Genomic DNA, 13,685 nt, shown 5'->3' with positions numbered 1-13,685 from the left:
GATCTGCTCTAGGAATGATTTGGGGGCAGTTCTCTGGCCTGTATTATACAGGTCAGACTAGATGATCACAATGTCCTTTCCTGGCCTTAGAATCTATGAATTCTTCTGAGGCAAACTGGGGTCTGGATGGGGAATACAGTGTCTGGAATACCATATCTCAGAAAGTGGTCTGGAATACCATATCTCAGAAAGTTGTCTCAGTTTTCCTATCACTGCCTTGCTTCTTGAATGAGGCAGGACTCCTGACCTCCCAAAAATTTAAGTGTAAATCCACTGTAATCAAGTACTGCTTTTCCTTGAAGGTAAATAAGTCCGCTCCCACCTTTTCCCATGATTGGATGTGGTAACAGCCTCTTTCTGCTGGCAGTTATCACATGACTGACAGGTTCCCACCCTTCTGTCAAGGAAGAGAGTTGTGTATTTATTCTCAGCCAGTAAACATATTCCTGAGCCTATCTAAGACAGTTGTCAATGCCCAGGTGTGAGGCATGTATTTTGTTTATGAAATACTTTGTAATGAGGTGGAAATAAGAGGTGTCTGTCCTTCTCCTTTGAAAATATGGTTCTGCTCCTACCTGTACTTGGCTTTTGCCTTCTGGCCACCCTGCGGGGAGTGCCTGTAGTTGGATGTGCTTTTCCATAGCCTCTTTGATTTCCATCAGCTTCACTTTTGAGTTTCAGAGACAGTGCAGCATGTTAATGGAATCAATGCCCTTATCTACCTCTCTCAACTTACTGATGCTGGCTGTACATGCCCTGTTCAGGGTATCAGCCAACACCAGTTCATCCTGGACAGCAACTGATCTCTACCTGATAGTGCTGGAGATGCATAAACATGTGCTGCAACCTCTTTATAGCACTAAGGGCTTGTCTGCACTTAAAAAGCTGCAGCTGCCCTGCTGTAGTGCTTCAGTGAGGGCTTTTCCCATCAATGTAGCTACTCCACCTTTCTGAGAGGCCGTAGCAATGTCAACGGAAGAAGCCGTCCCACTGACATAGCGCCATCTACACTGGGAGTTAGGTTGGTGTTACTGCATTGCTCGGGAGTCGGGAGCGGGGAGGCGGATTTCCCACGTCCTGAGCAATGCACTTATACCAATGTAAGTTGCTAGGGTGGACACGGCCTGAGAAGGGGCTTTACCAGGATTGTCACTAGGGGGCTGTGGTCGGATTGCATGGAATCGCTCCACTCCAAATATCCCGCCAGAAGCTATTTTTCTATTTAAATGTATCCCTGTTCTGCCTCTGACAAGGATTTGCTGGCATAAGAAACCAGCTGCTCCTGCAAAAGAGCTACACCCAGTCCTTTCTCTGATGCATGACACTGGAGTGCCAGTGGCTTTCCTGACTGCTCATACAGTACTTCATGACAGGAGTAGCCATTCTCATGTATTACAACATGTCAAATACTTGCTGTTAGGGACCTGCCCAGTCCCAGTCAATCTCCTGCCTTATGAGCTGATCTATGGGTTCTGCTATTGCAGCCAGGTGTGGACAGAACTTTGAAAGAAAAGGTATCATTCCTGCGAAGCTCTATACTTCTTTCACATACACTGGAGCCGGCATGTTTCTGCCTCAGTCTTGTTGGGATCTGATTTCAGGCTTTCTGCTGAGAGCAGATGCGCAATGTATTTCACCTCATCCTGTTTGAGTTGCATATTTTCTGGGTTGAATTTTATGTTGTTGTTCCTGCATCAGTGCTGAAAAGCTTGTTTTCTGTCAGTCTTGTTCAACTTGTGCATTCCCTCCCCTTCACATTGGTCTCTAGTGAAAAACCCATGTCACTCCACAGTTTCGTTCTGCTTTGGGGAGCAATAGCTCCCCAAGGCTCCCAGGCTTGAGGCAGTGGGGAGCTGTTCCCTATTAATAATAGTTTTACTTTCCTGCTGTTGTCGTCCTCCTGGATGGCCAGGTCTGCATACAGCTTGAACTCCTCCTTCCACCAGGTCCATTGCTGGGTTAGGATTGCAAAACCCAAGACTCCAGGGGGACCCCAGACCAAGCTCCATGGCTCACACTTCCAGCTGCTGCACTTAGGGGTACCAACTTTTTAATGTCTGAGAACTGTACACCCTCCTGGCCCAGCCTCTTCCCTCAAGGCCCTATTCCCCCCCCCCCCCCCCCACACACACACACTCACTTCTCTCCCCTCTTCCCCGCATCGTTTGCTGCTCTGCCCCCTCAACTCTAGCATGAGCAGCCCCAAGGGACTTGCAAAGCCCAGTTCCAGCAGGCCTCCTGGTAATGCAGGTCAGAAGAGTGCTGAAGCTGCAAAGGAGCAGCCAGGCAGCCACACTGGCGAGCTAGGTGTGGCCCTCCGGGACAGCAGCCTCCCACCTCCCTCTGTATTGTCTGCCCAGCAGCCCTCTTCCACGCCAGCTCGCGCCCTCCCCACCCTGGAGCTGTCTGAGAGGCAGCCAGAGGAAGTGCTGCCTGGTGGTGCCGCCTGCATTCCTTGCCTCCCGGGGAACATTCCATGCCTTAACCCGCTCTCCGTGGGGCCCCACAATCTGTCCTCTGCTGCAGCCCTGCAAACTGTGCTCCTCAAAGGGTTCACCCAAGCTGGTACATGCATCCTACTGCAGGAGCTGCCTCTTCACGGCCAGGCAACAGGTTGCCACTCCCCTCCGCACCCCTTGCATGTGGTAACCAGACTTTTCGTGTCCAGTCAGTACGTCTGCCCGGACACTGTCAGGTCCCCTTTTCAACCAGACTTTCCAGTTGAAAACTGGACACCTGGTAACCCTAGTGCACTGCACAAACCTCACTGCTCCAATGCTGCCACCATGTTTTATTTGCGAAGAGAAGCCCAATGAAGGTTACAGTGAATAAATGGAACTTTATTTAAACCCGATGCGCTGCTCTATGTGGCTGAGTTGCTCCCAGTACAGCTCGCACACTCCTCTTTTCCTGGTGTCCTGTCAATAACAGTCCCTCCAGGGAACATGGGCCCTCTGACTCCAGTTCCACGTCTCATGAGTAAGGCTGCTTGTCTGTCACAGAGATGACAGATTCCATGACTTTCATTGACCTCTGTGACTTCTGCAGTCAGGCAAGCCCCTGGGCCAACAGCAGTTTGGGTATGTGGGAGAGGCTCAGGGCTGGGGCAGGGGGTTGGGCTTGGGGTGTGGGGCAGTGCTTACCTGTGTGGGAGGGACCCCCTGGCTCCCACCAGCAAGTCCCTGCAGCTCCTAGATGGAGGGACCAGGGGGCTCTGCGCGCTGCCCACACCCGCAGGCGCTGCCTCTGCAGCTCCCATTGGCTGCGGTTCCCGGCCAATGAGAGTTGCGCAGTCGGCACTTGTGGCAGGAGCAGGCGCAGAGTTGCAGGGACACACCAATCAGAGCCAGCTCAGGAGCCTGCCAGCCCCACCAACTCCCCCTCCCAGCACCAGCTGGGGTCCCGGGCTGTGCGCTGCTGGCCGCCCCCTCCTAGGCTGAGGAGCCCATGGGATGGGGATGCGGGCTGGGGGCTGCTCAGGCCCCCCACACTACGGGCAGGTAGAGGGTCCACCACAGCTGCCCGTCCAGCTCTTACCATGGCTGGGCTGTGGCTCTGAGTCCCCTCACCCCGGCTGGAGCCAGGTCAGGGAGAGCTGCATGGGCAGCTGTGTGAAACCTCAGTCCCTCCATCTGCCCTGGGCAGGGGGGCTGAGACATAGGCAGTGGGCTGCTTTCGCCTTGGGTGGGATCCCCCATCCCTCCCCGCTTTTGGGAGAGCTCCAGCACTTTGTTACTGAGGGCTGGCCTGCAGCCAGGGACTCTGGCGAGTTGGAGCCAGTGCTGGGGGTCGTGCTGCCCGCCCACTGTGCTCAGATGCCTGCCTACCTGCCTGCCAGGTACTCTGGGCTGGGCGCTCTGGGGCTGGGAAGCCAGGGGCTGATAGGGGGCTCTGGTGGGGGAAGGGGGCAGGGCCCCAGGCAAAAGGGGTGAGCTGGCCAGGGGCTAGCCTCCCCAAGCCCCCGGGTCACCTGCCAGCCATGACAACACCTGCGACCCTTTATGGATCTCGGTCTAGGTGCCTATCTCTGCTTGCAAGTCACAGCCGTGAACTCTCTCCTGGAGTTAGGCATCTAAGCCTGATCAGCTCTTTTTCATAAACAAACACAGAGTTCCACCCACCCCATGATAACCAATAGCCCAGCAGTTAGGGCACACACCACATCTAGATTAGATCTACAGGATTTCCTTTGTCTAAAAAAAAAAATAGTTTCTTCTCAAAGAAATCTGCTTGGTCTGGCACCTTTTGTAAAATCATGGTGTATTTTATCCTAATTACTGTTTATCTCTACGTTCGTAACTACTGTCTCTTTCAAAATTTGTTCCAAGACCTTGTATACAATTGAAGTCAAACTAAGAGACCTGTAGTTTCCTGGATCACTATTTTTTCCTTTCTTAAAAATGGATACAATATTAGCAAGTCTCCGGTCATAGGGTATGGCTCCCGAGTTTACAGATGCATTAAAAATCCTTGCTACTAGGCTTGCTATTTCATATGCCAGTTCCTTTAATATTCTTGGATGAAGATCACTTGATGATTACCTGTTCTGTTCATTCCCTCTGGGGCACCTGCTATTGGCTACTGTCAGAAGACAGGATACTGGACTAGATGGACCTTTGGTCTGATCCAGTATGGGCGTTCTTATGAGATTAAGTATTTGTTTAGGTGTTGGACCAAGCCTAGATTATTTTAATCTCCACCCCATCCTCAATGTTTAGCAGTTCCCCACTACTTCTTTCCTTGATTTCTTTTTATTTATATGGCTAAAGAACCTTTTACTATTGGTTTAAGTTTCCTTTGCAAGGCCCAACTCTGCTTGGCTTTTGGCAGTTCTCACTTTCTGACCTCTAAGAGGTAGCTTTCCTTGCTGATCCAGCCCATCTTCCATTCCTTGTAGGTTTTCTACTTTCTCTCAATAATCTGTTAGAGATACTTATTCATCCAATTTGGTCTGCAATCCTTCCCTACAAATTTTTTCCCCTTGCTTGGGATGCAGGCTTCAGATAGCTTCTGCAACTTTGATTACAGCAATCCCAAGCCTCCCCCACATTCAGATCCTTGATTTGTTCAGTTCAGTCCATTTCCCTAATTCCCGTAATGTTTTAAAGTCTGTCCTTTTGAAATCAAGGACTCTAGTGGCAGACCTATTTCTATTTAAGTTTAAACTGAATAACTCCAGATCACCTGAACCAAGGCTGTCCTCTACAACCAGTTCTTCTATGAGGTCTTCACTAGGTATCAATTCTAAATCTAAAATGGTATCAGCTCTTGTTAGTTCAATGAGTATTTGGTGAAGAAATCTGCCAGCTATCACATCCAGAAATATCTGGGCCCTACCATTATTAGTAGCACTTGTCTTACAATCTATATCTGGGAAATTAAAGTCTCACATAATCACACAATTCCATTCCATCACTTCTTTACAGTCGACCTCATCACTAATACACAACGCGACTCCGTCACTTTTGCCTTTATTTCTGTTTTTCCTGAACAGCCCACATTCTTCAAATACCTGTACTCCAGTCATGACCATATTCCACCATGTTTCTGTTATCCTGATAATAATGGGTTTCACTTTCTGCACCAGTAGTTTTAGTTCTTCCATTTTGATACCCAGGCTCCTTGGTTTGGTGTACAGACATCTTAGTGGTTTCTGCTTCGCTGTGCCCAAATTCCTCACCTAATTGGGTACAGTCATTTTACCACCAATATCACCTACTTGACTGTTAGTGCCAATACCAAGGATACTATCTTTCCTCTTGATGTCCATTCTCCGACCAACTATTGTTCCTCTCTCAAGTGCTATATCCTCTTTTACTTGATTTTCTGCTCACTCAATATTAGAATCAGACATAGAGATTACATGAGCATCTCCCAACCACCTCCCCCAAATTGTGACATACTGCGGCACAATTCAGACTGCTGGTGGATGAAGGGCTGTGTCACTCCTGCCCTGCAACCTTGGCTGCCTTACAATACCTGTAGTAGCTTTCACCAGTGCCACTCACGAACAGCCTTCCAGCAGGCAAGTCAAACCTTGAGTGTCTGTGTGTAACTGCAGCCTGCCAGCCACATTCTGGTTCTCACCAGTCTCAGTTATACTGCAGGGTGACCCTAGCACACCCCAAGTCCTGGATTACCCCCCCAGAAATATGTGTCCTGTATTGCTTAGCCCTCTCCTGGAAAGCATTAATATATTAAGTCCATTATTCTTTTAAGGCAGTGGTCTCCAACCTTTTAACGCCCAAGATCACTTTTTGAATCTAAGGACAACCCAGGATCTACCCCACCCTTTCCCCGAGGCCCCGCTCCACTCACTCCATCCTCCCCTCTCTCCATCACTCGCTCTCCCCCACCCTCACTCACTTTCACCAGGCTGGTGTAGGGAGTTGGGGTTCGGGAGAGGGCTCTGGGCTGGGGGTTGCAGTGTGGGAGGCGGCTCTGAGCTGAGCCTAGGGCAGGAGGTTGGGGTGCAAGAGAGCACGAGGGGTGCAAGCACTAGGAAGGAGTCTGATTGCAGGAGGGAGCTCTGGGATTGAGCAGAGTGTTTGAGTGCAGGCTCTGGGAGTTTGGGTGCAGGAGGTGGCTTTGGGCTAGGGCAGAGAAGGGGTACAGGGTGCTGGCTCTGGGAGGGGGGGTCAGGGGTGGGGCAGAATGTTGGGGTGCAGGAGGAGGCATAGGGTGCTGGCTCTGGGGGGGGCATCAAGCTTGGGGTACAGGAGGGGGCTCAGGGCTGGGGTGTGACCTCCCACTGGGCAGTGCTTATCTCCAGTGGCTCCTGGTTGGTGGTGGGCACAGTGAGGCTAAGGCAGGCTCCCTGCCTACCCTGGCCCCATACTGCTCCCAGAAGGGGCCAACGTACCTTTGCAGCCACTGGAAGCACCACCCCCACAGCTCCCATTGGCCAGGAAAGCTGCGGGGGCAGTCCTTGCAGGAAGGAGCAGCACATGGAGGGAGACCCCTGTCCCCCCGCCCCTGGGGCCATGCTGGCCGCTTCCAGGAGTCTGCCTTAGTGGCAGCCACACTGCACTGCCGGAGATTGTGATTAACCGGTTGGTGACTAGTGTTTTAAGGTAATATTATACCATCTTATTACATTAAATAGTTGCCCAGACACTAAAAAACTCAATGGATTAAATAAAATGGTAAAACAAGTTTATTAATTACAAAGAGAGATTTTAAGTGTCTATAAGCAATAATGTATAAAAGCCAGAAATGGTTATAAGAAAAATAGAGACAAAACACTTACTAATATCTACTTAAGAAACTCTCTCAGTTGCAAAGCACACTTTTTCAGCTCATGCTACAGTAGATTACTGGCGAAACTCTCAGGTCAGAACCCCTCTCCCAGAGTCCAACAGCTGTTTCCCTTTTGTCGTCTCATGTGCAGAGAATGTAATGGGCAGGAAGAGAGAGAAAGGGGGGTGTCTTGGGCTGTTTGTCTCTCCTTTTCATAATGTCAGTCGCCCTCTTGAAAAACATTTCTGGCTGAGACCAAGGAGACAAAGAGTCTATGTGGCAGGATACTCCCTGCTGTTTTTTTTCACCTGTTGAAACTTCGTTTGTTTCTCTCCCTGCTTGATGACTTTGCTTATTGCTTAAATTAAAAGCAAGGCAAGCACACATTACTTCCTTTGTTTAGGACAGACCTCACTTCTCCCTGGCCAGGGCTGTGGGAGTTGTAACACATTAATAACATCATACAGGGGAATCTTATAACTTCACATACAGTGTTACCACACATTTTTCAACATAATCCTGACCAGCAAATTATAAGTTTTCAAATGATACTTTACAGGGCATAGTTTGTACAAAAAGATTATGACAATAGTGTGTAGGGTGTGAACAACAGTCAGTGGATTCTTTCCTGCTTTCATTAGGATCCTCTTCAGCCTCAGGACCACATCCCATATCTTAGCTCCCAGCATACAGCACACCCTTCTGTTCCCTAAATCAGCTATGGTAACAGGCCTGTTTTTCCTAGTAGGGAGTCCCCAGTCACATAGACCTGTGTCTTCCTGGTGTTGGTGCAATTCTCTGGCCTTCCTCCTCCAGTTCTTTCTGGCTGCAAGTCCTCTCATCCTTTGCTCTTACTTGCAGTCTTCTGTCAATCATCCTCTATCCTCCTGTGACTCCAAACTCTGGCTATCTCCATTGACTCTTTTCCTGTCCTGTGCCTTTACCAGGGTTTGAACTCTAGAGCTCCATCCTCCACCTTTGACAACTTTGCTGGCAGCAAGAGTAGGCTGCTATCAGTGTGGACCAGCCACTGGTTGGGGGCACATCACACATGAGAACACAGCCAATGTGGCCAAACACAGAGATTTGGCTGTTTCTTTTTAACAGGCAGCCTGGCTAAGTGGATGAAACTGAGCCACCCTTTTAGAAAGAACTTTTCTAGGGGACTGCTGACTGTAAAAGAGCTGTGTGGTAATCACACAATTACTACAGTGATGCCACCTCCTGCCATTTTAGAGTGACTCTCATGCTATTTGGTGTTTTCCTTAAAGATCCCAGATGCTGGAGCCATGTGATGACACCAGAATCTCACCTCTAATTGAATAAATGCTCCTCGGCCCTTGTGGTTCTGAAATAAAGTCCAAAATGTGATCACTAAAAACTCCAAACTACCAAGGCAAAGAGGCTCCACATTTATTTTATTTTAAAATCTCATTACTTTAAAGCCACTTTCATGATTTTGGGGCTGGCTGACTCACAAGGTTTGAAAGCCTGGAGTCAGGAATGCTCCCTCTCCTCCACCCCCAGCTTTCTCCCAGCTGGTCCAGGGCACTTTCCTCAGTCTTTAATTTCTTCTCCCTTGGACTGCTCAGCCCCAGCTCTCACCATCTGTTTCTTTTTGGTGTGTTGCTCCCTGCAGGGCTGGCCCTGGAGAGGCTGACGGCAGACCCTGCATGGATGGCTCGGCTCTCCCTGTCCCTCACCAGCAGCTACAAGGACAATATTTTCTCTCCTGATTCTCTGCACTCTTCTCAGGACCAAGAAGATGCAGGGCGGGATAAACCAAGAACCTTTGAGACATTTGGCAAAGTTACTGGATCTGACCCAAACACAGCCAGGACGAGACTGGCCAGCACTTTCCTCTCTGAGATGAGCACCCTATTTGAAATGATCTTATCCCAGAAAGCACAGGCCCATGTAACAACGGCCTCGGGGCTCCTGCAGCAGCTGTCTGCATGCAGCAAGCCCTTTGGGGTTGATGGGGATGCTCCTGCTGTGTAGGTCATGTGGGAAGGCTGACGGCTGCAGCAGACACGTGAACAGAACCACTGCTCTTTGCACACAAAAATAGCGACTGATGATGTTGGTGAACAGTTCCAGCATGAACCACACTTGAATAGAGATTGTCATAGATGCATCTGCCCTCCTACTTCCCTTGTCTGACTGCACCTCCCCCAAATCCCCTTCCATCTCTTGGTCCCTGCCAAAGGAGTTCCCTTTCTCCACCCCCTATATCCCAGCTCTGCTTCCCTGCCCTTGCCCTGCCACCAGGCCCATCTCTCTGCACACTAATAGCCTAGCACCCAGCCTCTCCTTCCCACCCACAGCCTGGCACCAGCTCCACCTCCAACCCCATGGTCCAGTGCCCAGCCACACCTCCATGCCCATAGCCCAACACCCAGCCACCCCTCCATGCCCACAGCCCAGTCTTTCTGCACTTCTGCCCACAGCTCATCTCCCTGCCCCAATTCCCCAGCCACATCCCAGTGTCTGGTCCCACCTCCCAGTCCCCACTGACAGCCTGGCATCTGGACCCACCTGCCCTGCCCATAGCCCATCTCTCCCTCTCCACCCATGGCCCAGCCCCCAGCCCTTCCTCTCCATCTATGGCCCAGCTACAGGTCCCACTTTCCCATTCACCACCTGTCTCCTCCTTTCTGACTATGGCCTATCTCCCAGCCCCATCTCTCCACCCATGACCTGGGCCCCTCCTCCCTGCTCATGGTCTGGCCCTGCCATTTGCTCACGGCCTGTTCCCACCTCCAATCCATTTGCCTCAGGCCCAGCATTCCTGTTTCAAGGACATGGGAAGGTAACTTAGGAGAGCATTTACCATACTGTAATCTGCCCTACATCCCAGCTGGTCCTGGGCTTTCACTTCTGGGAGCAGGACATGAAAATTGTGCAACAAACCCTATGGCAAGTGCAGTAGATGCTGCAGTTACTGGAGCAACCTGGGTGTCTGACAGGCAGTGACACTCTTGCAGAGGTCATAAGTCACGAGGCCCTTTCCTCCCAATCTGGGTAGGGCAGAATGGATTGTGCTAGAGAAAAAATTAACAGAACTCACTCAGTCACACACAAATTTCATTCTGAGACCCAAATTCAGCAACCCTGTGCTCACAGACAAGACCCCAGCTGCAGAATTCACCACACTGCCGCAGGATCAGGCTCCAGAATCTTCAATTTTATTTAAAATAAAAATGTTTTTAGCCTTTATGGTTGTGACAAAAACCTCATAAATGTGACTAAGTGTAACTGATACAGTAATGCCTGCCTGAGTCTTCAGAGAGACTGAAAGTACAGCTTGGAGAGGTGAGACTTGCCCTGTTCTTCTCAATCAGAGTTCATGGGCTCTATGATTCCATAGCTGTGGACTAATACATTTTGCCAAGATGTCTTAGAATTCAGCATTTCTCTCCCACATCCCCCTTGGTGCTGCACCAGATGACTAACACTGTGGTTTGTGTGTCCCTGCCTGGCTGGGAACTACCCACAGCTGCCTCTTGTTCCCCAGCTTTCCCACAGGGGCAGGAGCCAGGCTGCAGTGTATCAGGGTCCAGGGGGTGAGGGAGCAAGAAGCCCAGCCTGGAGATCAGCTGACCAGTAAGGAGGAAGGCAGCAGAGCACAGGACCCTGGAAAGCACAATGGAAACCCAGCTGTAAAAATACACACTCACAAGTCCATTAATGGCTATTAGCCAGGATGGGTAAGGAATGATGTCCCTAGCCTCTGTTTGTCAGAGGGTGGAGATGGATGGCAGGAGAGAGATCACTTGATCATTACCTGTTAGGTTCACTCCCTCTGGGGCACCTGGCATTGGCCACTGTCGGTAGACAGGATACTGGTCTGGATGGACCTTTGGTCTGACCCAGTATGGCCATTCTTATGTTCACAAGCTTCACCCCAGTGACCATCTTCAACTCAGTGCTAAGGGGTTAGTGTATGTGGAGGGGGGTGAGCCATAGGGATGAGGGGGTGAGACCATGGGGGGTGAGCCAGAGGGGCGTGGAGGGGCAGGTGACCCATGGGGAGTAAGCCGAGAGGCAGATGAGCCATAGGGGTATGGGAGGGCAGGTGAACCATGGGAAGTGTGAAAGCCAGAGGGTGAGTCATGGTGGATGGTGAGCTTTAGAGGTGTGCATGCGCATTTGTGAGAACTAGAACATGGCGGAGAAGAGGGAGCTAAGTATTGGGGGCATGTATTTATGGTGTGGGGTGAGCCATATGCCATAGGGCTGTTCGGAGAGTGGATGAGCCCTGGGTAGGGGTGGCTTCCTTGCAGATCAGGCGCCACTAAAACTGATCTCTGGTCTGGCTGGATATTCACAGTTTGTCCATCACTGGCAGCCTTATCACACCACTGAAGCTTTTGGCACCCATGTGATTGCCAGCCAGTTCATGGCATTCCTTGGTACATGTGCATCAGAATTTGTTGCTCTTCCATCCTGACATGATCATACCAAGATAACTGTCAAAACCAAACCCCTGCCCATTTCTGATCCTGTCCTGCCTTAAATAAGGAGCAGTTGATGATGATGACTAGAATCGAAAACGTCAGTCCATGCTCTTCAGCCTTCCTCAGCACCCATGTTTCACTTCCATACAATAAAACTGGTATAACCATAGTTCGATAGACCTACAGCTTTGTGGTAAACTTATGTCCCAACATCTCCAGAGGCCACTTGAAGGGCCTAAAACATGGCTGTAGCTTCTGCTATATGAGTGTCCATGTCTTTTGAGCATCCTCCAGCACTGACACTGCCCAAATATTTGACAGTTGTCACCTACTCAGTATTCCACCAGATAGATTAATACTGAGGTGATTGTAATCTGGAGCTGGAGGCTGCTTGTTGGCAATGGCCAGGGGCCTAGTTAAGGCTAAGCAGCACTTTCTGTTTAGATGTACTGATAGCTCCATTTAGCGTCTCTCTTGTTACAAATTTTGAGGTGGGCTCTCCAAAACAACTGCATTTCTGACTCCCCTTTATGTAACGGCATTTCCCCAGAGCTGGCAAAGATCTGTTTAGTACCAGCACAGGGCCAAAATTGTCAAGTGAATGCCCACACCTGCCCTGCCCTCTCACGACCTTTCCCATGTGCACAGCAGTTACAAAGCTTTGTTTTGTGTGTGTGTGCATAACAACCCACAGCAGGAATAGACACGGGGGAGGAATTTAAAGAAGCGAAAATGAAAAGTCATTTTGGGGCGTGGAACTTGCTCCCAACTGTCCATTCCCTTGAGAGTGCCTTCTACATGGTGTGGCTGGCTCAGGTGATGGAGCAATGCAACCAAAAAGCCTCTAGCACTTGGAGTTCTGTAACTTTTCAAAAATCAAATTCTTCTAACACTGGACTCTCTAAAATACTTAAGTCCAAAGGTCCTTGGAAGCAAACAACAGTGACCTGAAGGATGGGGCTCATTCTTCGCTGCTCGCACCATCTTGTTATTAGTTACACCACTAATTCTTTACTACTTGCTGACTGCTGAAAACAAAATTGTTTTTCCTCAGCAACCAAATGACTGTGAGGCAAATTCTGGCCCAGCCACAGGCCTGAACTCCTTTACAAGCTACAGGGGAGGTGCTTGTGGCTGTGGGGGAGCTCAGCACTGGAGGGCTTGCTCTCATCTCAGATTGAAGGCGTCCCACAGACACAGCTAACAACCTCCCAGCTTCCTCACCCTGCACTATTTGCATGTAGCCACTGGACTTATTTGTAGATGACAATAAACTAGTGAATTAAAGAGATTAATTCCATTCCCCTATCTTAGCTTTCACCCCCCACACTCCGTGAGTCCTAAAACAAAGGAAGGGGGTGGGTGCAGCTCCCCCTTCCTCCCTCCCCTCCTCCCACCTCCACAGCAGGGAGATGATGCTCAGGAACAGCCCTGGTTATTATGAGAGTAGGGAAATCCGTCGGAGGGATTTCCTGCCAGTTGCATCCTGCCTCACAAAGGAAGAGCAAGTAAACTGAGTGGCCCTGAATGCAAGGCCACAGGCTCTGGGAACAAAGGGGGAGCCTGTACCCTGCAGTTGCTGAATGGAGGCTGGAATTGAGTGCAGGTGCCAGGGGATAGCTGCTGTCGTGAGGCCAGGCCTACACACAGAAATGCACCAGTTTGACTACAGGGAGAATTTGCAACTGAATTAAACCAGTGCAATTTGTGTGCAGATTCTCTTAACACAGCTTAAATCCTGCTTGTGTCAGCTTAGCTTGTGTGGGTACATGTACAGGCACAGGCAGAGATCAGCATCCATTTGACTTAATCAGCTTTTAACTGATATAATTAAATTGCTGCAACTTGTATGTGCAGAGCCACTGTGTGACCTGCAGCCCTGGTGGCAAGTCATGACACGGTGCCAGACACTGCAGGTCGGGGATGGACCAGAGAGCCAAGTGCAGCTCCAGCATTGGTGTTCAGAGGGGGAGCCTCCAGCAAGGC

The 13,685-nt window shown here is 50.1% G+C and overlaps 2 protein-coding genes across 3 annotated transcripts in view; one reads left to right on the top strand and one right to left on the bottom strand.

Moving 5' to 3' along the window:
• PCDH12 (protocadherin 12) overlaps positions 1 to 10,266 on the top strand; it is a 33,852-nt gene extending 23,586 nt beyond the window's left edge. The window contains exon 4 of the mRNA XM_084635735.1: positions 8,879 to 10,266. Within this exon, the coding sequence (XP_084491861.1) occupies positions 8,879 to 9,240 (362 nt within the window). The 3' untranslated portion in view covers positions 9,241 to 10,266. The remainder of the gene's footprint in view (positions 1 to 8,878) is intronic.
• A 139-nt stretch (positions 10,267 to 10,405) lies between these two features.
• Positions 10,406 to 13,685, bottom strand: part of DELE1 (DAP3 binding cell death enhancer 1) — a 44,091-nt gene continuing 40,811 nt past the window's right edge. For both annotated transcript variants that reach the window (XM_084635736.1, XM_084635737.1), the window contains one exon: positions 10,406 to 10,875. The gene's annotated coding sequence lies outside the window, so the exon portion shown is untranslated. The remainder of the gene's footprint in view (positions 10,876 to 13,685) is intronic.

This window comes from Lepidochelys olivacea (assembly GCF_965140295.1).
Source record: "Lepidochelys olivacea isolate rLepOli2 genome assembly, chromosome: 8".
NCBI lineage: Eukaryota > Metazoa > Chordata > Testudines > Cheloniidae > Lepidochelys > Lepidochelys olivacea.
This window is presented reverse-complemented; position numbering and strand designations above follow the sequence as displayed.